General features: G+C 41.1%; 3 protein-coding genes and 2 long non-coding RNA genes across 5 annotated transcripts; 2 read left to right on the top strand and 3 right to left on the bottom strand.

The window, feature by feature from the left end:
• Positions 1–1,466: 1,466 nt before the first annotated feature.
• On the bottom strand, positions 1,467–5,428 carry hoxa11a (homeobox A11a). Its single transcript, XM_047605387.1, has 2 exons — positions 3,605–5,428; positions 1,467–2,801 (listed from the first exon to the last, which is right to left on the bottom strand). The coding sequence occupies exons 1-2, from the start codon at positions 4,266–4,268 to the stop codon at positions 2,569–2,571; spliced, it is 897 nt and encodes a 298-aa protein (XP_047461343.1). The 5' UTR covers positions 4,269–5,428; the 3' UTR covers positions 1,467–2,568.
• Positions 5,429–5,906: 478 nt separating this feature from the next.
• LOC125020131 lies at positions 5,907–12,418 on the top strand. The gene is made up of 2 exons (XR_007114169.1): positions 5,907–6,671; positions 8,409–12,418. It is a non-coding gene; the product is annotated as an uncharacterized LOC125020131 (long non-coding RNA).
• On the bottom strand, positions 7,212–26,257 carry LOC125020132. The gene is made up of 3 exons (XR_007114170.1): positions 26,140–26,257; positions 21,891–22,168; positions 7,212–8,515 (listed from the first exon to the last, which is right to left on the bottom strand). It is a non-coding gene; the product is annotated as an uncharacterized LOC125020132 (long non-coding RNA).
• hoxa13a (homeobox A13a) lies at positions 13,041–15,236 on the bottom strand. Its single transcript, XM_047605385.1, has 2 exons — positions 14,553–15,236; positions 13,041–14,006 (listed from the first exon to the last, which is right to left on the bottom strand). The coding sequence occupies exons 1-2, from the start codon at positions 15,202–15,204 to the stop codon at positions 13,759–13,761; spliced, it is 900 nt and encodes a 299-aa protein (XP_047461341.1). The 5' UTR covers positions 15,205–15,236; the 3' UTR covers positions 13,041–13,758.
• On the top strand, positions 23,101–27,274 carry evx1 (even-skipped homeobox 1). The gene is given in 5 exon segments (XM_047605364.1): positions 23,101–23,713; positions 23,715–23,820; positions 23,823–24,188; positions 25,174–25,409; positions 25,879–27,274. Coding segments are annotated over 5 exon segments (1,356 nt in total). The 5' UTR covers positions 23,101–23,593; the 3' UTR covers positions 26,407–27,274.
• Positions 27,275–27,295: the final 21 nt, after the last annotated feature.

Here is a 27,295-nt window from a genome sequence, read left to right as displayed (position 1 = left end):
GAAGAGTTTCTCTACCGCACGGCCCAGTGGGCACCAAAGAGAAATGTGGAAACTAACCCATGACGGATCTCATCTCGTGACTTGCATGCAAGAAGTCTACAAAAAAAACTGATCACAAAAACGTTTGTCATGACACTATGCAAACATTCAGGCTATGTTGACAACTTTTACCTGCGTGCATTTGAGGTGAGCTTGGCGTCCTAAAGATCCAAGGCCATGACATTGGTCCCAATAGCGCCGCCCGGTGGTGGAAGATTCTAATCCTGAGTGCAGTCGCTGAACAGATTCGAGGTGGACAAACCACACGAGGGGGAAAAGCCTAGCAAATGAAGCCGATGCGGCCAGCGAGCAGAAGCTTTTCCTGTCCGTCCTCTCCCTGTCGTTGCTGTCGCCTCCTTGGTAACACAGTTAATAACCTTGGGTCTCAGACGGTTTATTGCACTGCACTCCAATTGTACAAATGCTCCAGACTCTCAGACAGCTTTTATGACCACGTTGCTGCGGCAACGGGGAGGATGTCCCGTAATTAGGGACGGAATTCCAGCGCGCAGTAAAGGATGCGCAAGGCAAGGCCGGACTATGGCAGAGAGAGGCAACCATAAACTTCAGCCTCTCTCCCTGCGTTTATTGCCCTTTTGACTGTCATATATGAACGCCAATGCGCTGCGGCTAGCTCCCATAAACACAGCGATAACAGCAGCAAACATGGCGACCCTCGCCAAAGGAGAGTGCTGTCCGAGCAGTGTTTCCAAAGACAATCAGCGAAATGACAGTTTGTACTCTCACAGAGAGAAGGACTCGGAGAGACGCGAATAGGAAACAAAGTGTACCTGGCGCAATGCTGATTGTTTGGCAACAATAAATGTTATTGAGTGAGATAAAGTAAAGGTGGATCTATAAGCTATCTACAGTGCTTCAGTGATAAAGATCTCCTTCAGATGGAATGCAAGAGTTGTAAAATATCTTATATAGCTGAAAATACTTTGACACACTGTTAAAAATAATTGGAAAATAACAATCCAAAGATCAGTGAGAGCACAAAAATGACAATGCATTTTCTAGCCTGACAGCCACCTATTTATATTGGATCTATTTAAGATCCATAATAATGAAACATTTAACATTATTTGACAACGATATTGAAAATTAACTCGCAGCGGATTATTTAATTGGTTGTTGTATTGAATCATTTAAATAAAAATAATAACCTAATATATAACCTAATATATTTGCAGTAGCAGCGTAAAAGTGTGCGTTTGGTCTTCTAACTTATAGCACCTCAGTGTTTTAATTTGTTTGCTACAGATCCAGGCACTAATTGTGCAGATTCTGGTGTAATAGTGAGTCCAAAGTGCTGATATTTAATGCGTAAAATGCTTCACCACCGCGCAATGGCCTTTAAGCGGGTCTATACATGTTTAAATGCAAACAGCGTAGAGGGGAGCAATAACAATGCAGACGTTGTTTTTTTTCATTGATATTTTCATTTGTTTTTATTTGGAAATATAGTATAATACACAACAGTTTGGGCATACCAAGCAATTGATTCAATGCGATGACCCTGACCAACGCTGCCCTGACAGCACACTTGATAATGTAGCTTTTTACAATCACCTTAGACCGCAAGTGCCCATGGATTAAGAATTGTGAAAATAATTTGCCAGTTTCAGACCGAAGAGGCCCGCTGCATATGTGGTTTACCTGTGTGAATATGTTGGGCGTGTACCTCAGTGCAACTCCACACGGATCCAGTGGACAAGCTTATCTCCTGGTGTGGCCTGCGTTATCAATAATCAACTGATAGTATTCGAAAACCAAAAGAACAACATGAGTTTGGGTATTGAAAGATACGCAAGCTATAGATACAAGAGAGGAGACAAAAGCTTCTTTTGAGGTCAGCTCAGACTCATCATGAAACCCCAACAGCCTGTAATAAAGGCCTATGACTTGGATAGCCGTGGCATTAAAGGAGATAGTGAACGACTGGCTACAAAATAAATAAGCACACAAAACAGAAACACATTACTCTCATCCGTTCGGATTCATTATTTGGTCACACCAATACAGGTTAGACTATTCAAAGTCACGCGTTCGCCGCCATCCTAAATGCAGCACTTTTCTGATTTTAAAAACAGAAATAAAATCAAGTAAAGCTTTTGATTACAAAATACACATAATCAGTCAATTAATGATAACTTGTTTTTGTTTTTTGTTTTTTTGACTGCGTGAAAGGAAAATAAACAAGGCGTCTGTGAGTCATACTATTAACAAGGGCCTTGCAAGCATACAGCTTTTAGAGAGGACAAAAATCATTATTTCCATACATCGGAGACTGGGGAGGGAAACAAAGCCCTAAGACGGTCTTAATTCAAGATCGCTCTTGCTGGATTTCATATCAGAGAATACTGTTGTCCTCGAACTTGAAATTAACCATTGAGCAGCGTCGTTTCTGATGCCGTGGCCATTGTGGTACACACTGTACACAGAGAGTCACAGCCGCAGAGTCAGTCTGTCTGTAAACGTAGCCAGTCCCAGCAGAGCACTGGAGCTGCGGTGTTGATCTGATCCCTAAAGCAGAGGATTGGACGTGTAATATTGTAATCTGTCTCTGTTCAGTTTCTTCTCCTTCATGCGACGGTTCTGAAACCAAATCTTTACTTGTCGGTCGGTTAGATTGAGCATCCGAGACAGTTGCAGCCGTTTCTCCTTATTTATGTACACACTGAAAAAGAATTCTCGTTCAAGTTCTCTGATCTGATATTTGGAATATGGACACCTTTTCTTGCGGGTCCTCTGTCCACCTGAAAAATCACAAAAGGGAAAATCTGTCACAGGAAATACGAAAAAATCAAATTAGCTATGATTTTGTCACAGAAAAACACACGCCTTTGCGGTCGCCCAGATGAACAATTAGTGGATTTCCTCTACATAAAGCATTAATATGATATTTCCCATTCCAACATTTCACTTGTCAAATATACCGATATTATATTACTCTACAAAGCGCCATTCCTTTCCCTGCTGGCTCACTACACTTGGGGTTGACCTTTTCTAGCAAATGACAACAACAAGTTCACTTTAAATATAGGCAAATAATAGTTACAGGGAAATGGGTTTGCGCTGCATTGGACAGTTTATATGAAAATATTGAATTTATAGAACACATAGGAGAATGTTTAAGTGGGAACACAAACTTCATGATAGTTTTAACACAAGGGCTCATGTGTGCTAAACCTTAAACTAGAGGCGCCACCCTCATTACATGCAAGGGCTCTTTTAACGCTAAGAAAGCGTGAAACAAGCACGTTCATAATAGAGGGAACTAACACACGGCCCTGTAGAAATTCACGTTCATAACAGTATGCTTTTTTTTTGAAATGTCAGACAGTGTTACAGAAAAATCACAGGCCTGATGTCTTTCACGGCCAATTTCAATTCCAAACACGTGATCCTGCAGTTTATAACAAAGTTTTGTTGGGGGTGGGGGGGCTACAGGCCCTCTATAAACCTTATATGCTTATAAAACAGCATATAAAATTTTTAACAGCAGCGCGCAAGATTGCAAACTTTCTCTCATAACCAAGGCGCTGACTTTAATACGTACTGCTGCTGCTGGATTTCTCCTCATTGTTGCCGGAAGATAACTCCGGGCTGCTTGTCTCATCCCGCTGCTCCTTTGCCTCGGTGTCCCGGCATGAGGGTTCTTCCTCCGGCGCAGAGCTGAGCGGCTTAGTCGCCGTTTTTTCCCCTGAGTAGCCATTTGTGGACGAGCTCTCCGATGCGTTCCCGTACGCCGTCTCGTAAAACTGGTCGAAAGCCTGTGGCAACACTCCATTTCTGCCCACATTTCCGTAGAAATTGGTGGCAGCGGAGCCAGCGCTTGTATGGTGGTGGTGGTGGTGGTGGTACGCGGCAGCGGCGGCTGCGGGACTGTTTTTACCAAACATGTCCCCAACGACGGCGCTTTGTGCCGACAGACAGTCCCGGTGCACCATGTCCTCCGCGCTGGGGTAACACTGGGGTAAGTTCCCCCGGTGCGGCCATTTACCGGACGCGTCAATAGCTGCATAGTCCCTGAACGTCACCTCTCTGACGGGTTGGACCTGCGGCAGGTTAGAGGAGTAGGAGTATGTCATGGGGCGGGTGGACGGGGTCTGAGATAAAAACGAGGGAAGACCGGAGAAATCAGCCCCCGCCGACACGTAATAAGTGCAACTAGGCAAATACATGTTAGATCCGACGGGGACCCTTTCGTCAAAATCCATCATCGTAGTTCACTCTCTTCTATAACTCTATGTTAGGATTTGATTCCTCTATAACCGCCCTGAACATGGCTCTGAAGCGCCGTGCCTCCTGCCTCTTTGAAGCAGGTTCGCTAAGCAGAAATTTGGAGACGTAAGCTGACGTGGAGAACCATCTCCATCCACTCCACGGAGGAGGAGGTCACGTGACCACGCGGTAGAAATTGACAGATTTTCAAGCTGCGTGTGCGCGCTTGCGTGTGTGCGCGTGTGTTTGTGTGCCTGTGGGTGTGTAAGTATAGGAAAGAGTGTGTAGGAGTGTAGGAGAGCTGACTGCTATGTGTCCTAAAGCTTGACATTGGTGGTTTATCGCCATATCGGTTAAAAAGTGAATTCTTTAATATTAAGGAAGTCAGTGGAAGGGAAACCCATAACCGGATGATGGTTGTTAAAAAGGGACAAATAATATATTTCAGACAAGTTTTAGCTAAAACGTTCATTTCCCATAAGGTATGTGAGTTTCCACATTCTTTTCAGCTTTTTCTGGAAGATGTGTGCGCGCATTTTTATACGGATTGTTGATCTTAAATTGTACATACAACCAATGGAATTTTTTATTTTTTTGTAAAAAAAAAAAAAGAGAGAGAGAGAGATTCTGTATATGTGGTCGGAACCCCATGTGACAATGATATTGACTAAACCAGCATACGCAAGACGTGAATTGGAGGAAAGAGACGGCCTGCTTATCTCCAAAGTCTGCTTTTAGAAATGTCTAGTCATCATCATTTGGTGGTTTTACAACATAGCATTTGGCTTTGTGGGCATTTGGTTATCAGGGTCATGTTCAAAGTAGCGGCTAATGTTTCAACTCACTACAACCTTGTGTTAGTACCAGTATCAGACCAGAGGCAGAAATTTGACAAAAATAAATAATGGAGGACAGTTTAAATTCCCTTGCCAAGTGAAAAGACAAAATATTTAAGGTAAACACAGTCTGCATGAAACGTCGCACCATTAAACATTCATCTTACATTGCAATTTTTTGATTTACTGTGACACTTGTCAAAGTAACAGAAGAAAATGAAACATACTTACACAGATGCCACAGGCTTATTAAGGATTGTTCGCACGAATTAATGGTTCTATCTGTCGCGTATCATTTCAACAGTCGTATTCAATAGTCACATTTTGCTGTTGAAAAATGAAATCGCAACATTTTTAAAGTATACTCGTCCCATTATGCCGTTTCGCTTCAGAAAAAAAAAATAAATTTTACGAATCCACTGAGAGCTCCAAAAGTCAAAATATTCGAGCTCGCTCCACTTTTACGCACGGCTATTTCAAAGCGTTTTGGTGCAAATATTCCCATTAATGTTAGTCAACAAGAAGACAGCTTCCGGATTTTTACAAGATACTTTTATATTTTAATGAACAATGATTTCCTTTTGTTCAGTACTATAATTGCCGTGGCAAACATAAATTTACGTCACGTTGCCTTCCACCAACACACAGAAAATAAAAGAATGTCGTTGATGGACGGATAACTTGTTATTGTGTTTTAACCTTGTGCAGCAGTTTTATTTTATTATTTTACCAACATTTCCCCTCGAATTATATTTTATTCCTGCATGTCAGTATTCCAAATATTTTGAGGCTACAACATACTCACAAATGCCTACATACATTTGTGGAGGAAAATGTTGAATCCTTACACTGTAGGAGCTAAAGTGAGTTTAAAAAAAAAAAGGAGTATTTGCTGGATCTTCTGAAATACATTTTTCCTATTTGATTTGGTAAAACGCCACAGTGCACATTCCCCGGCTCTCTGCTTTGAGGCCACCGTGGAGCTTGTTTTAGAGAGCCTGCAACCTGACTCTAATGTGCTGTGAATGAGAGACCTGAGCTCGGATTAAGACCGCCGTGGCTGGTCTGGCCCCACAGCCCGATGTTCATATATCCATTGGGCTCCTGATGGCACATGTGAAACATAACCTTGAAATATCATACACACTAATACTACGCAATCACCAGCTAACGCTCCGTGAGTGTATCAAAACAGGAAAACCCATGAAGTCTGTGATATGAGCCGTCCCGCTTACAGGCCATTTTATTTGGATAAATTGCAGACACACAAACAACTCGAGTGTCTTTGCGACCACACGCTCCGCCTCTCAGTCAATCCAGACAAATTCTATGAGTTGTGCCGAAGCTTTTAAGCTGTAATTGAGGACAGGATGCCCAGGAAAACCAAAGCCAGCTCTGCACAGACCTGCGTTTTTATTGCTGCTATAGTATTCTACTGCGCCTTTTCCCCTAGCCAGACAGACACCACAAAACTGGCCAAGCGTGATAGGAAGTCGCCACCTACACGGACTCAAAGTCAGCAGCTGGGGGATATAGAAACATATTATATATCTACATGCATCTAAGGTAAGATTTCCTCTTATAATAAATAGGCCTTATATCCAACAAGTTGTAAACAAAAAATGCTGCAAACTTTGTTAATTTAAAAATGATCCTAAAAATTGACAAAAGCAAAATGTAGAGCGTATTTTATGTCAGATGTGTTTTGTGATTGAGTGGTGTCATCTTGTGGATTCTTTGGCAGTCTTTCTTGTCCTGTTTTTGGTCAGCGAAACTGCCGTCTGGCGCTGCGTAAAAACTCTCAAAGCCAAAGCTTTGTCTCTACGGTCGACTTCAAGTTCGGGGGAGGGAGAGGGTCCTTCACAGAGAGAAAAGGGCCCACTGTGCCCCGGATGGAGTTGCTTTAATTGCCTTTGCGCCTAAGCTAGGCTTTAGGTTACAAGATTGCCTGATAATGTGGACTTACAACTGCAGCCAAAGAAAAAGTCAAACGACCTTCACCTTCGCATTCATAATGTAGGTCTGTCATTAGATATGCAGGGATTTAATATGCAACTGAAATGCATATTCAAATCGTTAAGAGACACACTAATAATACACGAATTATGTTACTTAGGAGGCTGGTGCTCAACAGAACGACTTATTGTCATAATATCTTAAGTGCTTTAAGTAAAGGTTAACTGTTACTATTATTACTGTACAAAAAATAGCGCAGGATGTTTTAATTATTTGCGAACGGTCTTCTTAACTTTTAGCAGTAAATAACCGAAAAAAGTATTCAGTAGATGCGGTACTCTGACAAATAAGTGTATTTATTCAGAGACACTGTTTTCTTGTCCTTATAGTCTCCCTTGCTACATCTTCATAACCTACAGCACACTTACATAAATCCAGTCTGGATTCACCAATTTAGACTTAGCACTTACACTAACACTTAACGTTACTGCATTGTCTAGATTTCCTCCTGCCACGTTAAATTAAGAGTAGCCATTGGTTTGGACTGCTAGGAGAGTAGAGGTTTTGTCAGGAAGAGACTGCGACATGTGGATAGCCCAATCCTTGTGCCATAAAACCTTGTCAGACAACAAGTAAACAATCAAGTGTGGGGAGCATTTGAAAATACAGTGTAACGCCACATCAGGTAGGCCTATAGGCTGTAAAGGAGGCTAAAAAGGAGCATTCAGTCGCTTGCAAAGAAACCTCCTGTAGTTTAAGTCTTCAAGTGAAATAAAAAGCACAGCGTTTGACTGCAGGCTTGTTTTGTTTTCATTTCATGGTTGAAAAATGGGCCTCCACGTCTGAATCTTTATCTAAAATAGCAACACTGTCTTCGGACAATATAATAAGACTGGTGCCAAATGTGACCTGTAATGAGCACATTCTTATGTGCTCTCATTAAAATTTCACAGAATACAACTTGACTAAACACCGAGTTGTGTATTGCGCGTACGGACTAGTGTTCGCACAAGCAAAACAAACCATAGGTTCAGATGGAAGGCTGTCATTAATAAATGGTATGGCATTTTCAGACAAAATATTATTTGAAATTATAAATAGGATTAATCCCCATAACAGATAGATCGCACACTTTTTAATGTATAAAGTGTTTTTGAACTTGAATTGTGAACAGTCTTGGCTCAGCAGTTATTATGTTGCTGCTACAGTTGCGGGGGGATTATAAAGCCATTCGGCTGAAACATGACACAACCAGAGTTTGCACTCAGTTAGCGTGTAAATGAAGGAGCAGGAATATGTGAGTAAATGTGAACCTGATTCGGAGAGCAACTGTTGATTTATCCACAGGTGACAGAAATGTGGGCCGACGGCGATGGCGACGACAGAGGGGCCTGGCGGACCACACAGGGGCCATGCGGGGGAACTGATCAAATCCACGGTCAACGGGAGCACCTCTGGCAAATCAGGAGAGAAGCACACCGCCGGATTAGAACATTTAAATAGATTTAGTGAATGAACATTAACAGAGAATAACAGAAAGAAGGACAGAAATCACAGAAATTAAAATGTCCAGCGTTCTCCGTCTGTTTTGCACGGAGGTATCACGGAAAAAAAACAAAAAACAAAACACATACATCCAATAGTCATTTGCGTTAAATGTCTGTAATTGTGTTTCATTCTGATATTATCGCAGTGCGATAAAGACTGACTATACATTAGAAGCGCACAATTCTCACTTGAATAGTCTACGACTCCAAATTTAAAAACGGATCTAAAAATGCGTATTTACTTTGTTGTGTTTTAGTTGTGAGCAACAAAGCAGAATATGCCATTCAACAACAGACGCTCACATTCGAAAATATTTCAGTGAAACGAAGCCAAACATCTGCAATTCGTTTAAATAGGAAATGTCGAAACATATCCTATATATTTTTCCTTTCATGTGAAAACGCGTTTTTTTTCCCCCCGAGAATCTTTCTTAAATGCCAGAAAACGGCATACAGTCTGCGCCCGCTATAACACATTTAGGTCACATATATTGCCGCCCATCATCTCTAATCCGGTTTATTATTATTATATTAGGACCAAATCTAACGAAATTCTGAACATAAATATATTTTCTCGCACTTACCCTTTACAGAGACACGCGCACACACAAAAAAAAACATCGTAAACACATTTTTGATAACAATACTATTCAACACAGTTGTCTGGCACTTGTATCCCCAATTGCCAGACAACTGAATATCCTACAGCACATGGCGCTCACAAGGTATGTGTATACACAGCGTAATAGATACATTTTACTCGATGGTTATGTCGCAAAATCGTTATATCATAACGACTTCTTCTGCCTCAAAAAATCGTAGACTGCCAAGACCTAATACTAAGAGCAGATGTGGCATTAGTTTGCATTTTCTTATTATAAATCATTCGTTCTGTCATGTTACACCATCGTCTAGACTGTTTACTGATACGAAACTGCGTTTTTTTCCCAACATCAAACATTCGATGGATGAAATGATATTTTCATTTCCAAATGCGATCTATTTTACAAAAACACAATTTCCCCTTTGAATCTTCTCTATGTTATATCGTTTTACTTAGTTTAAATCAAATACTTTGCGTGGAGACGATTTTATGTGAGCTCTTACGCAAATAAGCCTAACCCTTGACAAACGCGTGCTCGCTTTCCTTGAAAAACAGTCCATGTATCCTTCATGGATGAATACAGTAAATTATTTGGCATTTAAATTTCAAACCAAATGACATGGCCCCATAGCAGGACAGGGGAAACCCTGTGTGTAGACGAATAAGGCGCCGACTAGGACATTGAGGAGGCTTTCGCATAATCTCGGTCAAGTGCTTCTCTTTGACCGCTGTCACGGTCTCAGATGAGCTTATGTCTGCTGAGATCTGTGGGGTGTATTACGGGATAATCTTCCGAACGCACGCTTTCAAGCTTGACCAGAGCTTTGTTGACTGAATGAATTGTTGCTCGCCTCGCCTCCATTACGCACAGAGACGGCGAAGGTCAATGTAAAGAGCAATGTCCAGTGTTGGCCCTGTCTGCGCTTAGCCGCGTCTGTGGAAGGCGAAAGACAAACTGCTTACTAGATCTGTGGGTATCTTAACTGAATGCATTGATCCGACTAGTCAGTGATACCCAGGGAAATCACCATTATGTGCGCAGGCAAATTATCATTTATTTCATTCTGGTATATCAACCAGCCTGTCCGTGATTTTTCTATTGGTGTGACTTGAAGGGTTGTAAAGTCACTCAGAAATGCATCTAAATACACAATCTTTTCCTTTTTAAATCACTCTCTTTACTCCCGCGAGATTACTGTTAACGTGAATGAGACTTTTTCTTTTAATGAAAATGGGTTAAATGGGGCCAGATTGAGAACTAAAATTAACAGCAATTCTCTCCTTTTCCTTAAGGTGGCAGCAGAGCTCCATTCTTGAACACAATGACGCAGTTGAGCCTCCGGGGTTTTAGTGCCATGGTCCACGGGCCGTCCAATCAAAGGCGGCTCGTTAGGAAAGAGGAGTAGGCGGAGGGTTGTGCTGTGAGCTTCGGACAGTCACGTTATGTCTCAGTCAGTAGGCGGGACTTACAGACTTGTTTTGGTTCTCACTAAGCCAATAAGACGCCGGTCTGCTCTCTCACAGCCAATGGCCCGCCCGTCAGAGGAGCAAACTTCCGCTCTACAGCTTCCTCTTTTCCGCGTTTCCTTTATTATGAACTCGGAGAAGCACTCAGCAGTCACTCATCTCACTTTTCTCCCGTCTCTGATGTCATTGTTTAATAGCGCGCCCGCCGTGAACATGTCAGAAAACGTGGGAGTATATCGATGCTGCATTCCGTGCTCACGAACATACAGCCTCTCTTTTCTCTGCCGTTTGTGTTTTTTTTTGCCCAACTGGGCATGCGCATGTTAATGACCACGCAATATCTCTCAATTAAAAAAAAAAATGCTCCACTTAATTTACTGATTGTTAATAACCCGCAGCAAAAGTTTGTTTTTCACTGACTTTTTACACGACTGTGAAACAAGTAGGATATGAACACGCATGCTAATGTTAAAATGTTTTAAACAGATCCATCAAACGAACACACAAGAACAGATTACCAATAAATTAAAACGTTTGAACAGGATATGGACTAATTCCAGAAGCTGATTACCTTATTAAAACTAACAGTTTTAGTAATATCTGACTTAGAAATGACTAAAATAAAATTATAATTGTGCAGTAATAGGTGGATTATTATTATACTTAAGTGTAAAACCACGCGTTTAGTTTAGCCTACATTAAAAGCGGTAGGCTATACTTAAAGCGTAAGATGGTTGACTGTGTCCTGATTAGGGAGAAAACCAGCGCCTTTAACAGAACAGACTACAACCGTTGTGTCGCCAGGTACAGCTGCTTTACAGGTGAGAAGCTAGACAAAAGACAGATAGAGAAAAAGGCTGGATTTGGTTTCATGTTCTACATTCAACATTTAACTGCCTGCAAGCCTAAATAGTCTGGTTTTTGGTTGCAGCTGCACATAGTCACTCAGAAAGAAAATGTTTTAGGACACAATGTTGCACTGCATTAAAAAAATAAAATAAGTAAATTAATTTAAAAAAAAAACGGATCTTGTAGCGTGGCAGCAGACTTTTAACGACACAATATTAGGAAGAAAATCATAAAGTACAACTTAAAATTATACATTTATTTATATTAACGTTACATTTACGTGCAAACCATTGATTTAAATCCGACGATTGAATTGACGATTGAGTGAATTCATTTCCGTGTCTTATAAAATAAACGATGGTCGCGGGATATTAGACCGTTTAAATGTTCTACTTCTTGATGTTTCTAATTTCTAATTTTCACTACAGCCATAACCGATAATGTACGTCTAATTTCGAATCTGAATTTTAATTTTATATAGAACTAAAAAAAAAAAGAAGAAGAAGAAAAAAAGCAAAAAGGCCTAACGAGCATGAATATTTAAGTTAGTCCTGAAGTAACATATAAAATACATTCATACCCGGCCGCCCGCGCCATATTGACCCAATTTATATCTCCTTTCAAACAATATCTATGTGCATATATTGATTATATTATTTATTTATTTGTTTTACTCTAAATCATCACAATTTCATTTCGGCTCTCTTCAACATTACATTTCTTTGAAATATTTTAATATAGTCTACATAAGCAATTCTCTCAAGTATGAAAAAAAGGTTACACAGAGCGAGTAACGGGATATAAGTAACAGGATATTTTGTGTTTGTACTTTTTTTCCATATTATCTGTCTGTTAAAAAAAAATAAAATAAGAATTTTTTCTACTTGTTACTTGCGTGTATTTATTACGGCTTCCGTAGTCAGTCAAAGTCATAGTTTAAATTTTTTTTACGACCTTACTGAAGTTATTGTTATTATGGTCACCTGTAATGTCATTATTATAATTACAGATATTATTACTAAGCAGGCCTCTAACATTTAAAATTGGATATTTGACCATTTATAATCTACTAGATTATGTCACAAAGTCGTCGCTAGATGGCGATGTCAGCCTACATTTCAGCACAGACCAAGCTCAACCGCCTTGTTTCCTTTTTCCCCAGAGCCAAAAATGAATTATCCTAGGCCTACCGTTTAAATATTTGACTTTCTAAACACAATTTGTATATAGTAATCCTAGTAATCCTGTATCAAGGATACAACAAGCCCAGCAAAGTCAAAGAGAGTTGCATTAACTACTGAAACCTAAATTGTTACATTGAGCGACAGCTTGGGTGTAGCAAAAATTAAATGATAATTTTCTTCAAAGCTTAAAGTGGATAAATGTAAAAATATAAACAGATTTCATAATGGTCTTATTCTATTAAACGGCTCCATATTTGAACATGACTTGGATCAAGTTCAACCAAGTTCATATTTTATTGGGACGGACATACTAGACCCACACACAACCTGGATATCATGCCGGAATTTACTTTTATACTTATATACAACCACATGAATACGCACACATTATAAAAGCTATGATTGATATGAACACATATCCCGGACGATTATCTAAGCATTATAATAACAATTGCACCATGGATTGAATATGAATGAGAGCACGGATTCATATAAGACTAAAAACTTCATACAAGCTAAGCGTGTGAGTAGGTTTTAAAAGGAAGACGGGAGTGATTAATATTTAACATTCCCAAGGTCCAAATCCACGGCACGGTCACTTCCGGTGAATCTTCCGTTTATCACTCTCGTTAAACTTGTAGATAAAGGTGTAGCTCGGTGGCGCACACTTCTCTGATCTGGGGTCAGTTTTCCTGCTTTGAGAGTAAGCATGCCAATATATAAAAAAAAATAAAATAAAATAAGAGAATTAGTCACACAAACTGGAGCTAGATATTTCTTTCTTTTCTTCCACTTGAGTCCATGAACAATATTTAACAACAATTGGCAGGAAATGGAGATCCCGGCATTCACATGCCCCGGAATTCTTGTTTCAGAAGGTCCGGGGATCAGTTGCTTGTGAATCATGTTGAGTCAAAAGGAGTTTGCTGTTCCAATCCATGTGTCCAAACGCAAGTGTATTTGTGTTTGTATATGTGTGGAAGTTTATCTCCCACAGATTTTTGTCCGTATTTAAGAAAAAAATAAAAAATAAAAATAAAAAATAACTAACTGATGGGTTTCAATTTGTTGACAATTTTCTTCTCCTTTACGCGTCTGTTCTGAAACCATATCGTGACCTGTCTCTCGGACAGGTTGGTCTGAGCAGATATCCTCCTCCTTTTGTCCTTCGTGATAAATTTATTGGCGGCGTACTCTCGCTCGAGTTCCTTCAGTTGCACCTTGGTGTATGGCACGCGCTTCTTTCTTCCACGTCGGTAGGAACCGGAGTCCCCCCCGGAGTGAGACACTGCGTCTGAAGGAAGGGGGAAAAAAATACAACATAAGGGGTCATAAGCTGCTCATCAAATGCAGGTTCACTGTTAAAGTCACCATCAAGGTTAGATTTCTGTCCCAATAAATACATCCCCTTTCTTAATTCAGTGACACATTTTCGCTCGTTTTAAAAATCGAATCAAACATTTCAGTACTAACTATGAGCAATAAAGTGTTAAATGACTACAACATGCTCTAAAGCCTGGGACTTACATGACTGCTATTAACAGAATCCTATTAATAATATTAATAAAAAAAAATACAGTAATATATTTTCGTCTTCTAGAAAGTTAACGCACGATACTCATTAATTATTCTAAAACTCTTACACACTATATACACGATAATATAAAAACGTATTTGTGGTAAACGGGTTATTGTGTAGTCTACAGTGTTTGTTCTGCAGGCTAACGCAGTGCTGACATTTCATATCCACTCCTGTACAATGTGTACCTTGTTTGTACTATCGCTAACATGTCAAACAGCTCTGTCCTGAAAAGGCTGGATTCCGCTTGATGTAACATACCTGGTATGGAGGACTTCCACATGTGTCCAGGCTGAGGCTGCTCCTTGGCGCAGTAAACCTGACTGTTCCAGCCGTTGGGGGCGAGAGTCCACGGTTGGTAGCTCTCCATGGGCAACAAGGACTCATGCCTGGCCTCTGACGGCGCACTGATAGTTGGCACCACAGGAACGTCCAGGTAACTGGGAACAGGTTGGTATGGACCCGAGGGGTACGTTGGATAAAAAGCAAATTCCTTTGCCCGAGAGGTGAAATCGTCGCCTGAGGCAGACGTGTCCATGTATTTGTCTCCATATGCGGACGGGGGCTGCGTTCCGCACGACTTTATGCTGCTGTGATGCGACATTCTGCACGGGTAACCGAAGTACCCATATGGCAGGGACGCGCTGGATGAATTCTGAGCTGCAGAGCAGGGGCTGCACTGTTTCACTGGTTCGCCCATGCCGGAGGTGGGTACGTCGCTGGACGAATAAGCCGAACTAGGTGCCAGAGACGCAGGGTGCGCCATCAGATTCCTGCACTGGTTCGCAGCAAAGTTGCCACCAGCAAAGCCCTCCATGTTCTTGCTCACTTCATCGGAACCGCCGCCGTTGTCGTAGAGGAACATCACCGACGGGTCGACCCAGCGAGGACGGAGGAGCAGTGACGTTGTCATAGCACGGCATCCAACATTGAAGCTTCTGGCTCTTTTTTAAAAAGCCCACAGACTGAAAAAAGGAGATACTGGTTCTCAGAGAGTAAAGCCACTCTGACGCGCATAAGAGCGCGGAGGTTGCGCTGTTATTGGTCCAGATGTCGTCACGTGACCGGGCTATGCAAAGAGGACGGTAAACATCACCGGATAATTAAATGGAGAAAAATGCGGCGAAGTAAGGTGACCGTACCTAACATGGGATTCGGGTTTTGTCATTTGCCTTAATCGAGATGGATCTTTAGTGTTTAATATTAAAATGAAAGGAACGCATAAGATAATCTTACTTTATTAAGACTGTGATTACATTTCAAACTATAGAATTTGGTCATATGGATGCACAAAATCGTCATTTGTGGATGTGAAGTTTAAAAAAGGAGTCGATTATTGAAAAGTTATCTACAGTTTACAAACATCTATGAATCAGCTATCTTCATATGACTTACAGGCTTAGATGTGGCCTTTATGCGCACATACTGACGAGCCTTTGTCTGCGTCGCAATAGGAACGGGATTCTTACACGTTCACTTACAACACTATATTCTATTTATATGAATATATATAGAAATAAATCCATTATGTTTAAATATGTTATATTTCAGCAGTGTACACAATTTGCATGGGATTATGTATAGTTCTGTCACCCGCCGATTCATATACACTATGTGATATAATTTATTTGTCTGACTGTGTTCTGCGCATTATCACATAGGGCGAAGTATTAAAAAGAAGTAGTCCACTGGCTTCAAGTAACTTAATTTAAAGCATACGCTGTTGTTCTGGGCAAATAAAACAGACAGGCTTCACTTGAACACCTTAACAGGTTAAGGTTGAAAAACAAAGGAAAGTCGGATATAACGTCGGGTTTTGAGGGGGATATGCTACACGCTCGACGTCCGACGAGTTTTCAATATGCAAAGACAGAAAATTGCTCTGACTTGGCAGTGCGTGCTTTACATAGGAGGTAGACGCGGCTGGAGGCCAAGGTCAAGTTGAAAGTTGCCGTCTAGCCATGAAGCCAGTCAGACTATTCAGGCTTTGAAGGGACCGTCTGAGCCCTTGAAAAGAGCGGAAGAGGGGTGAGAATTCCTGTCCCAATGAAAGCTATTGGAGGACATTAACTTTTACTGCTATCATTTTGTTTTCTCCACCGTTTTCTCTCAGAACTAGTCTGTACCCGCTTCTCTTGGGTGGTGCGTACCTTTGTGTCCCAACGTTGGAAATGCAAAAGGAATGTTGTTGTGTTTTTGTTTTTATTTTATTTGCGGATCTTTTGGAGGTGTTTTTGACAGATATGTGTGAAAATGATGTTGATCTCTAAAAACGGCGTGCGTGCGTGTGTGTGTGTGTGTGTGTGTCTGGTTTGTGTTTACGACCAGTGGCTCCCTGTCTATTCTGAGTTGGGGGAAATGGACCTGGTGGAGCTTTCACTGGATTTTTTTTTTTTTTTTTTTAAACCAGATGCCTTGTTGTGCCTAATTGTGCTGGTATGTTATCTGCAACAGGGACATAAAAATTGTTCAGAAAAAAAAATAATAAAAGTCGTACTCGTGTGACTGACATTCACGGATGCAGATATTTGGTTTCAATCTTCACAAATTGACAGTGTATCTAAATTATAAGAAGAATCTTTGATCTCATCTGAAAAATCAAACAAAAATCAATAAATTGTAACCAATGATACTGGCTGATCAGTTTTCTATAGGAATAGCCTTGTGTTTCAGGACTAAAAAAAGCAGTCAACTGTGATTATTTAATTAAGAAACCACAGTGAAGGGTACTGTGGCTGTAGCTACACAAAGTGTACTTGAGGTTTTTACTTTTTTTTTTTTGATGCTTGATTTCTGTTGAATATGAGGGAGGTCGAGGTACTTCATTGTGGGGGAAATGAAGTCATCTGACCGCCTTTTATTCGAATAAGAGAGCTAATAAACGGATATGATCTGATGTTGTGGGGTTTAAAAAATGTATTATTATCAAGTATTCAAGTAAGTTTATGTTAATGGAAGCATATAAAACATAATAATACACTGTTCGCATTTTGACTTAAAAAATGAAAAACCTACCTTTTTGAATTTGGATTTCAAAACTTCTACTTAAAAAAAAAACATGTTTATATTTAAACCGTTAAACAAAGTGACGTGCTTCATTACTCTAGGTTACAATTCGTCAAATCAAGTTTGAGTGAATGCAGTAAATTGTACTATTTGTTTTGCGCGGGTGAAAATATGATGCAATTCTTTACAAACTGCGCACAGTAGTCGAAATTTTGTCTTATCACACAAGGAAGACTATGTAATGAAATCATTCACCAACAGAATACAGTAACAACTATGAGTCATGGTACAAGGTCAAGCCTGTTGGCCTGAGGTGCCTCTGTCACTGTATAAAAACATAGATTCAAAATAAGCAAACGACAGCCATTAATCATTAACTATTTGATGCGTGTTCTATGTCAAGTCTTCTATCAGTGCAATAACAATCAGCTATCAGGTCTCGTTTTAATGCCACGGACAGGCGTGCGATTCACATGGACTGTGCATCTTATCCATTTTATTTATTTATTTTATTGTTCTGCGTATAACAGCCCCGCGTCCTCGCCAAGGTGGTCGTCGGCGCGCACATGTGGTCAGTCCAGACATGAGACGTCCTCAAGTACAATGAGAGCAGTCTACGGGGGGGCCGCCAAATAGACACACAATTAAGTTGTTTCCATCCAACAGTGTGTACCAGTGACCACTTTTGGAACATTTTTAGTTTGGCAGTACATTGTTATTCACGTGTAGTCTATACAGGACGCTTGGGGGACAGCTATGATAAACCTAAAAAGCTGTTTTGTTTTGTTGCAAGTTCCATGCGGGATAACGGTGACTTCTTAATTTGATATGGACCCCCTTGATTAATCTGCAGGAACACAAAAGTAAGTTTGTAGGACTGCACTTCAGGGCTTGGCAGCACAGCCTGGAGGCTTTTCTCCGAGGTCATTATCATGGCTCAACCCCTTGTTTGTACTGGCATCCAAATTACGCAGCAAGAGAAAGAAAGCTCATATTTATTCCACGGCCTCAGCGCCTGAAGCCCGAGTAAAGCAACTAAAGGTCTATATAAAGTTATGCTCGGCTATAAATTTATATCCTTAATAACATAAAGTGTGATATAAAACGGGCTGCTAAGAAGGCAAATTCCAGTGTTGTTGATGACACGTGTTTAAAGTAAATGGCTGTCAAAAGGCTGTCAAAACATAACAGCCAATATGTTTTTGTGGTCAAAGCAGGGAACCACAGGGCGGTCACACACTTGACTTTTCCATATTTTCTGGACGGCTGCCTGCGGTGTGATCATGAAGGACTGCATAAAAATAACAAAAAAAGCTGGCCCAATTCACTTTCGGACACATACGGCTAGCCAACCAGAGGTCTACGGTTAAGTTCCGCTCCCAAGGTGTTCTTAATGTGTGCGTTTGACTGACACATTTGCTGCAAATTTCGGCCTGTTTCAATTCCTCAAGCAGAAGTCTTAAATGCTGCGTTAACAGCCTGCTAAAGCTGCTGCCTGTAAGCTGCATGTGAAATCATTTATTGGCATGCAGGAACTTCAGTAAATACAAAGGTCTGCAGTTTGTTTCATTGAATGTTCAGTCGGTATTCAGTTCCACATCTGTTGCATTTTTGATTGCAGACTTACAGCTTCAGAGGGGTATGAGGATCGCATATATCTTTAAAATGCCATTATAGTGGCTTAAGTCTGTAAGTCATTTTGTCCGTATATAACCAGACAGATGGATGCACATTATAACATTACTTTTTCTGTCTAATTGTCTGTTATTATTATTATTATTATTGTTCTTATTATAATTATTGTTATGACTACAGAATCTGTTTTTTGGGTCATCTTTTATAGCCAGCATCTTTAAAATATGACCAGGGGAGGAAAAAAACATTTTTCTTGTCCTTCCTTATGTGCACCGCAAATACTGCAAGTGAGTAGCATTTAAACAAAAACCTGACTTGTCCTCAATAACTCGCGATTGTATCACTCGAATAAAACAATAGAACTGGGTTGGACGCGTATCTACACCTGTTACATTTCACGTTTCCCTACACATAGTGAACTCATATGGTGTAGTGAGGCAAATTTTGCTTTATCTTTTAGATTAAAAAAAAAGAAACAAGAAAAGAAAAAATAAACCCACAACGAAAATAATTGCTAAGTTCATTAACAGATTCTTTCAATTAACAAAACATCTCTGAAATACAAATATTTTATTCACGTTTAAATTTAAGACTTTTTTCAAAAGGCATAAACATGGTAATTATGAATTTAAAAATAAATAAATAAATAAATGTCGGGGATTTTAGGCGCATTGATCTACTTGCAACAAACATAATCCACTGTTTTTTTTGCAAATTTACTTTAATCCATTCATAAAAACGGATAACGTTTGTGACTGATAGTCTATAGATATTTTATTTATAATGCAATCTTTAATTCTTGATGCAACTGGTTACACACAATGCCGTGTACAGGAAACGGTTCGAAGAATATTTTTGGGATAAAAACATTTCATCTCTGTAATTTAAGGAGAAAACAACGAAACCTTCCACGAGATTAATAAATTAAACCCGAATATGCACAAAAACACAACCATAGTTGACGGCGGTGACGGACAATTTCTATGTTTTGTTTTTGTTTGTTTTTTAATTTAACCGATGTGAGGTAAATGCTGATAGTTAACCCATAAGTCTAGACAGAAGATTGCAAAGCCACAATTCAAAAACGGTTGAGTAACAAGCTTAGAATTACATGATAATCAGCCGGATGCCTGTTTGATGTTGATTGCTCCCACAAAACAATTAAGTCTCAGCCATCGCAAATTCACTGAAAATAGGGGACAGGCTTACGAATAGAAATGTCATATTAACTCTTCTCGGCAGTGGCCTGTAATGTCTATTATAGCCAGCTGAAAACGTCTAGACAACACAAAGGAAACAGTGGGACATAGACTCGAAGGGGAACTGATGACAGCAACACTCTCTAAAAATAAAAAGCCATTTGCAACCGGACAGACTTGTAAATATCACCTTTCGCAGAGATGCCAGAAACTCACACACCAGTTTAAAGAATCGCATACACTCTTGTGAAACGTCAGGGCTTTACACCTGGTGTGTCGACCGGCTACTGCTGAATTGGTGGTAAGCCATACCCCATGATGTTTTCCCCTTTAATTGGGTAATACAGGCTTGATCTCACTGGCTTGCTAAGCTCTTCGTGTAATAGCGTAGGATGGAGCCATGAAGAGCGATAAAGAGGATCTTACAGCGTAGATATTTCCAGCTGTATAGTCATCAGGACTCGTTTCGCTCCAAGGTCAACGAGTTAACTCTCTAGTAGCTGCGTCATCCTGTTTCAAGGCCAAGTTGAAGCAACGGAGACGGGAGGGGCCACCATAATGAAGGATAGGCTAGATTTTTATTTTCTTCCAGGTTCCTTGTGTGAAATGTGGTGCACCTTTGCCAGCGAAAAGACTGAAAATCCACGAAGTCCATTCATGCGCAAGACCATCACACACTGAGTCGTTTTTTCGTCTTTCTCAAAGCAAACATTCTGCCAGATTCGCGCTGCCAGGGCCTCGGATAGGATTACATGCGTACTGCGCAGGCTCCATGGTCAAGTTCAAGTTGGGCTGGCTAGTAAAACTGAGGGGCGCATTCTGCAGTGTCTGCCGTGGGGGGCGCTCCCCCTCTTTGATCTTCTCCTGCAAAACTAGACACTCTGGCACACGGCTGCAGTCCCGTTCAGCCACAAGAGCGCGTAGGATTTGTTATAAAGATAACTGTGGTGCACAACGTCGTTCTTCATTCACGTAAGACAGAAAAAATAGTTCCACAATCAACAGGCTCTCCAAACCCATCCGGTGTCCTTCACTATCTTGAACACACACAATATAAGTGACACTACTGTTAACGCGCAAGGTCATTCATCTGTTGCGCAAAACCATTTCTAAGCGTTATCTCTAGTTGATCACAAGATCTCATCTGCCCTGGCAACGACCCATTGCATAATTCCTAGTACAAGTAGCAACAGAATAGAATCTCTGCCAGATTCTGGTGCTTCATTTAGATTGGACGATAAGTCTAAGATGTTTATGATTTTGAAAGCAGAAGTAAACCAATTTCCAGGGACAATCAAAATGTTCAGGCTGCAAAGTAATCTGCCTTTGCCTCCGCGGATGCCTCTAGTCTATGCCTAAAGTAACGTTCTTGTGTAAATGTAAACATATAAATAAGAGCTACAGGCCTACAGAATATTTCAAATCACATTAACACAGTTTATCAAGTATAACCAACTTAGTATGAGCGGATTAACTTTTAGAAGTTGTATTTATTATGGATTTTTTTTGTTTAGATAATAATGTTGTTCCTTTCCATCTTTTCTATTTGTGGCTCATAAATTGAAGACTCGTGTTCATTTCTGTCCCAAAACATAGCAGTTGCACTACTTATTCCCTTCAATGTAGGATCTATAACATATCTTACTGATAGACGGACAGATGGATAATCAACAGCACACTCGAGCGCAGCAACAATAGCCAGAGTAAGGAACTGAAGAGAAAGAGGAAGAGAGAAAAGGGCAAAGAGAGAGAGGTTTACTTTTTTCCAGATGAAAGAGTCGGGGGAGAAAGCCAAAGGAATTTCCCTCACTCCTCTGCCGCCGGCCTGGGGGAGGGGGGAGTCTGCTGCTTCGGGGCCTTTTCCCTTTTTCGGACAGGCGAGGGCGCACAAGGACAGCGGAGGCTCCTGGTACTCCACAGTCCGCCACTCTCCCCTCTCCGAGAGACCACATGACACCACCTCTCTTTAACTAAATCATCGACATCCAGGCACACCCGCACGTCCTGCAGCTACAGATCTCAAATCGATACAAAAATCTGTGAAGAAAAGAAGAGAGCGGTTGCTTTCAGAGGCATCAGGTGCGGTCAGTTGCGTGTGATGTCACTTGCCCTTAGAAGATGTAATCCATCTTAAACAAATTTAATATCCGACAACCAGAATATGCAGTTTGTTTAAATATAGCAATATAGAACGTATTGTATTTTTAAAACAAAGAACAACATTCATTTTAGGTGCAGCTATCATGTCTATAATTTTAAATTACAGAAGCCAAACACATTTTGGAATTCATTATTTTTAATATTTGTGCTGAGTACAAAATCAAAACACATAACAAAAAGAAAAAGTTAGACTAAGCAGTGACTGTTTGATGCACTGATCAGGCTGAAGGGGATTGGAGCTCGCACACATCCAGTGGACATTCAGTGCACTGCATCGATCACAATTAAACATCACACGTAATGACACTTAATTTTGCTACAACACCTCGTTGTGCTCTGTGCAAGGTTGACGTCTGTGTCCCTTGAAGACAGGGGGAGTTAAGATGGGCAAATTCTTAACCGTAGAACAAAACCAATCTATCCTACATTATTATTTTGCCAATGACTGGTAACTTTTATTGTACAAACTGCAAATGTTACATTAAAAGAGTTAGGGGAGTAAACACCGACCACTAACCATCACTGTGCTATGATTAGTATTTTTACGACTCCACACCATGTTGCTATGGATAATTTATTTCAAACTAAAGATTGATTCCGAGTAAAACCTATAAAAAACTGAGTATGCACACAAATATTACGAGATGATATTACAACTCACATAATGGACTAAGAACTGGTTGTTTTGGTCTGTGCTTTGAGTTTTCAAACTTCATGGCAAATGGCCTCTTATCAACTCTGACCGCAGGATTTGACCTTTGAGGACTTTACTTGACTCCACTTAAGATTAGGACAAGAGGGAGAGAGGGGAGACCGGGGCGGGGGGTAGGAAGACGATGAATGGGGGTTCACTAATTGCACTGCTGGTATAAAATAAATGGTGGTAAATTTATTATTGGTCCTTATTTATTTTTCTTTTCTTTTTTTTTTTTGTTGAATTTGGGATTCTGGGTGACAGATATGTTTTTTTTTCTTTATTTGTTTGTTTTGTTTTTTAATTATAGATTCGTTAAATTCGATTCAATTAAATTGTTTTACTTGTGTAGAAGGGCAAAATTAAAGCACAGTTTAAAAACAGGCAGACTGACAGATACAAGAGATGCTCTTATTGTTTTAAATGCTGGCCTCTGAAGCCCCCCGCCATCGCCATCACCTCCCCCCGCCACCTCTATCTCAACGCTAGCATTGCTCCTTCTGTTTACCCACACATCCAATCAATGCGTGTCGTCATCAGGGGGGACGATTATGACGACTGGCCTATTAAGAATGACAGCTCTGAAGAAAGAGAGAGAGAGAGGGTAAATGGTGATCCCTCCCAGAGCTCCCTCTCAGCACTCTGGAGCGGTCTTCTCTCAGGACAGGACCGGATTGCATCCCCTCTTTTCTAGAAGCCTCTCCTACTCCTTAGGAATCAATCTCCCACCCACCTCCAGCGCCATCACCGCCACTACACACACCCCTCCAACCTGAGAATCAACGCCTTGGTTTTGACGGCTTGCACTCTCCTGCGAAGTCGAGCTTTTCCAAGTCGTGCTTGTGATGGAAAGCAGAGAGGAGATGGTGGCGGAAGGTGGCCAGCTTGGCAAGAACGGCACTCATTTGTCGGAAGGCATAGGGAGTCCCGTTCGAGAACCGCGGGGGAAACCGGTGCACAGGAGCTGTCTGAGCCCCGGCGCAGCGCCCTACACCCGGGAAAGGACCGAGCTCGTGGTGGAGGAGAGCGCACGGAGGAATATGTGCGCCGACATGAGGCCGGTTGGCACGTCTTCCTCCGGAGAGAGGCACCGATCTGATCATCCCCACAAAGACGGCAGCAGCTCAGACACCGAGTCTGACTTCTATGAGGAAATTGATGTCAGCTGCACGCCTGAAAGCATGGACTACCCGACAGCTAAAGGTAGGCAGTGTTTGGGAGCTGCATGCAGGTTTTCTCTGACTGCATGCTTGTTCTAGTGTAGCTGACTGAATGCCAAATTCCGAATTATCCAACGCAAACAATTACTTCATATGCAGAGTGGAATGTCGAGCAATTTAAGTGAAAACTTGCAGTGAAAACGAAAATCACAATATGCGCTTAATAAAACCCCAATAAGAAGATACAAGACTGTAACTGCAGTCGGTGCTGCACAGCTGTTCTGTCAAGTGACCACTGTGGCTGGAAACGCAGAGGTGACACCCACAACCTAACCAGGCATTTTCATCACTGACTTTGACACTACTCGTAAAGTAAATATGTCTTTACATATTTTTTCTGCATTCAGAACAATCTAGGATTTTAAGTATCCACAACCACAGGCAAAAAATGTACTGAAAGGCGACTAAAATAGGAAGCCTCTGAGGCATCTTTCAGGCTCATCTCCAGGCTTCATCTTTTAAGGTACCAAGGCTCAGGACTCACGTCCTTATATCATAAAGGAAAATTGCACGAGTAAATATTACTAATATTACTACTAATAGTAATTTAAGAATAATCTGTAGTTATCTGCCACAAGGCAACAAGACAGAAAGTAGACAGACGAATGACAACATAATTAGTCATAGTTTTAACTAATTTGAGTTGCATTAAAACAAAATACAAATAGAATAAAATGAATAAATAAAACAAAATAAAATAGAAGCTACTTAATAAGACACCACGAAATCAATACCAGAGCTCTGGCAGGAAGGCCCTTAATATTACAAGTGTATAGTTAAAAACAGGGAAATTTACCTGCTCTTCAAATGCAAACTCTTAAGAAAATGCCCAATTAAATATCAAACGAATAAAATAATAATAATAAACGCTTCAGTGTGTTTGTGTTTCATTTAAATTGTGCTGTTATTGTTGCATTATGCACTGAATGCTAATTAAATATGATGAATTATTTTGCATATCGATTCAGGTCGAAATGGGGATTCTCCGAGTCACCAGAATGAGACTGGTGTGGACCCGAGTAAGACTATCCCGGGTCAGGGCTCTCTATCCTACGCAGCAGACCAGATTCGCCGGTACCGAACTGCATTCACCCGGGAGCAGATCGCACGGCTGGAGAAGGAATTTTACCGGGAGAACTACGTGTCCAGGCCGAGGAGATGCGAATTAGCGGCCGCCTTGAATCTACCTGAAACCACCATCAAAGTAAGATTTTTATCTCCAAGGAGCAGGGACTGAATCAGGCCTCTGGGGTATAAACACAGGCTCACATTTTGTGAGCTTGCATTAGTGCAAAGCCAAACCAAGATACTGAAGAACGACTGTGTTTAAATAATTTGATTTCTAAAACACAATTTTGCAGGCTATACAGAAAAGGCAGAGATGAAAACGCACATAAACCAAGACAATACAAAAAAGCTATCTCATAACAAAAAAGTTCTCCTGAAACGACCGACGCTTGGACTATTAGAAGTGGAACAAGAAGCAGCACGTGTAACTAGTTGAACTAAATTAAAGCAAAAAATTAAAAATTAAAAAAAAAAAGAGTGAAAAAAATCTCGCTGTAACCTAAATCCGCGGAAAAGCGGAAATACTGTATCTACATAAGTGCCTTTGTTATTGCAGATCAGAGGGGGCTGTGGTTAATGTTTGACCCAGTGTGTCTCTGTCCCAGGTGTGGTTTCAGAATCGCAGGATGAAAGACAAACGCCAGCGTCTGGCCATGACTTGGCCTCACCCAGCCGACCCGGCCTTCTACACCTACATGATGAGCCACGCGGCGGCCACGGGGAACCTGCCTTACCCCTTCCCATCCCACCTGCCGCTGCCCTACTACTCCCACCTGGGTGTCGGTGCGGGCTCTGCCGCCACCACCACCCCCTTTTCAACCCCCCTGCGCTCTCTCGACAGTTTTCGGATGCTGTCTCATCCGTACCAGAGGCCGGAGCTCCTGTGCGCCTTCAGACATCCTTCCTTGTACCCAGGTCCGACCCACGGCCTGGGCCCTGGGGGAAGTCCTTGTTCCTGCCTGGCTTGCCACTCCAGTCAGTCCAACGGTATCTCAACCAGGCCTTCCGGCTCGGACTTCGCTTGCTCCCCAACAAGCAGGACAGATGCTTTTGTCACTTTCACGCCGTCAGTGCTCAGCAAATCCTCATCTGTGACATTAGACCAGAGGGAAGAAGTGCCTCTGACCAGATAGAATCCAAACCAATCAACTATTATCTGTACAAGCCTTTATCATACGCTTTTAACCTAACGTATTATATGACCAGGACTGAAACAGCATGAAGAGGTAGTAAGCAAGCAGTGAAAGCCAGCTTAAACTTGGAGGATAATAAACCATATCTTCAGCTATAAAACGCACAATAGACCTTCCCAAACTGAAATATATTAATTCCATTGCAGAGCCACGGCAGCAGTGGGTCGAAATATAGGCGCATGGACACGAAACCAGATTTGATTTTTAAAAGATTATTTTGATGTGTATGAGAGAATGGGGTCCAGAGAAACGTTTAATTCTCTGTGATGGATGAGTTAAGGGTTTTGTCATTACCTGTCGACTCTTTACGCGTCCAAATCAGCCTACGTGTATTGTTAGTTACGCAAGAATGATGCTTTCCATCACTCTTTTTAACAAGGGGATTTGTTAACAGACTGCGGGCGTCTCATTATAACCAACTCTCCACACCGGGGGCCTTACGCCGGTCCAGGCCGAAATGTGCAGATGCTAGTAAAATTATTAAGTGATGTATATGTACGACCCGGCGAATTTTGAGTGTTGAATTAATGATAATACCAGGAAGGGATCTTTGCTGCCAAAAGGTAACAAGGCGCCAAGGGAACGGATTACTACAAGCCCGCACGGTTTGACAAGGAGGAGGGGGGGAGAGGAGGAAGGACCCAGAAGAGGATGGAAAGAGGACAATCAAAATGGGGAAAAAGAATACAGTCGTGGCATATGTATGGCCATCAAATACTCATTTCTTTCCGTTTCCCCCATACCGATATAAGAGACTATTCTTAAATCTGATAAAATGTGATTAAATTATGCCTATGGGCTTTTTTTTAAAAAAAAAAAAAAAACGTTT

The sequence above is a fragment of the Mugil cephalus genome, chromosome 14 (assembly GCF_022458985.1).
Source record: "Mugil cephalus isolate CIBA_MC_2020 chromosome 14, CIBA_Mcephalus_1.1, whole genome shotgun sequence".
NCBI lineage: Eukaryota > Metazoa > Chordata > Actinopteri > Mugiliformes > Mugilidae > Mugil > Mugil cephalus.
Note: the sequence above shows the minus strand (reverse complement) of the source record. Positions and strands in the feature narration are given on the sequence as shown.

Coding starts and splice junctions, on each gene's coding strand:
- hoxa11a (XM_047605387.1), bottom strand. CDS start 4,268: ATGATGGATTTTGACGAAAGGGTCCCCGTCGGATCTAACATGTATTTG. Junction 2,802..3,604: donor GGAGAAATCCAGCAGCAGCA/GTACGTATTAAA, acceptor GTGATTTTTCAG/GTGGACAGAGGACCCGCAAG.
- hoxa13a (XM_047605385.1), bottom strand. CDS start 15,204: ATGACAACGTCACTGCTCCTCCGTCCTCGCTGGGTCGACCCGTCGGTG. Junction 14,007..14,552: donor GTGGAAGTCCTCCATACCAG/GTATGTTACATC, acceptor CCCTTCCTTCAG/ACGCAGTGTCTCACTCCGGG.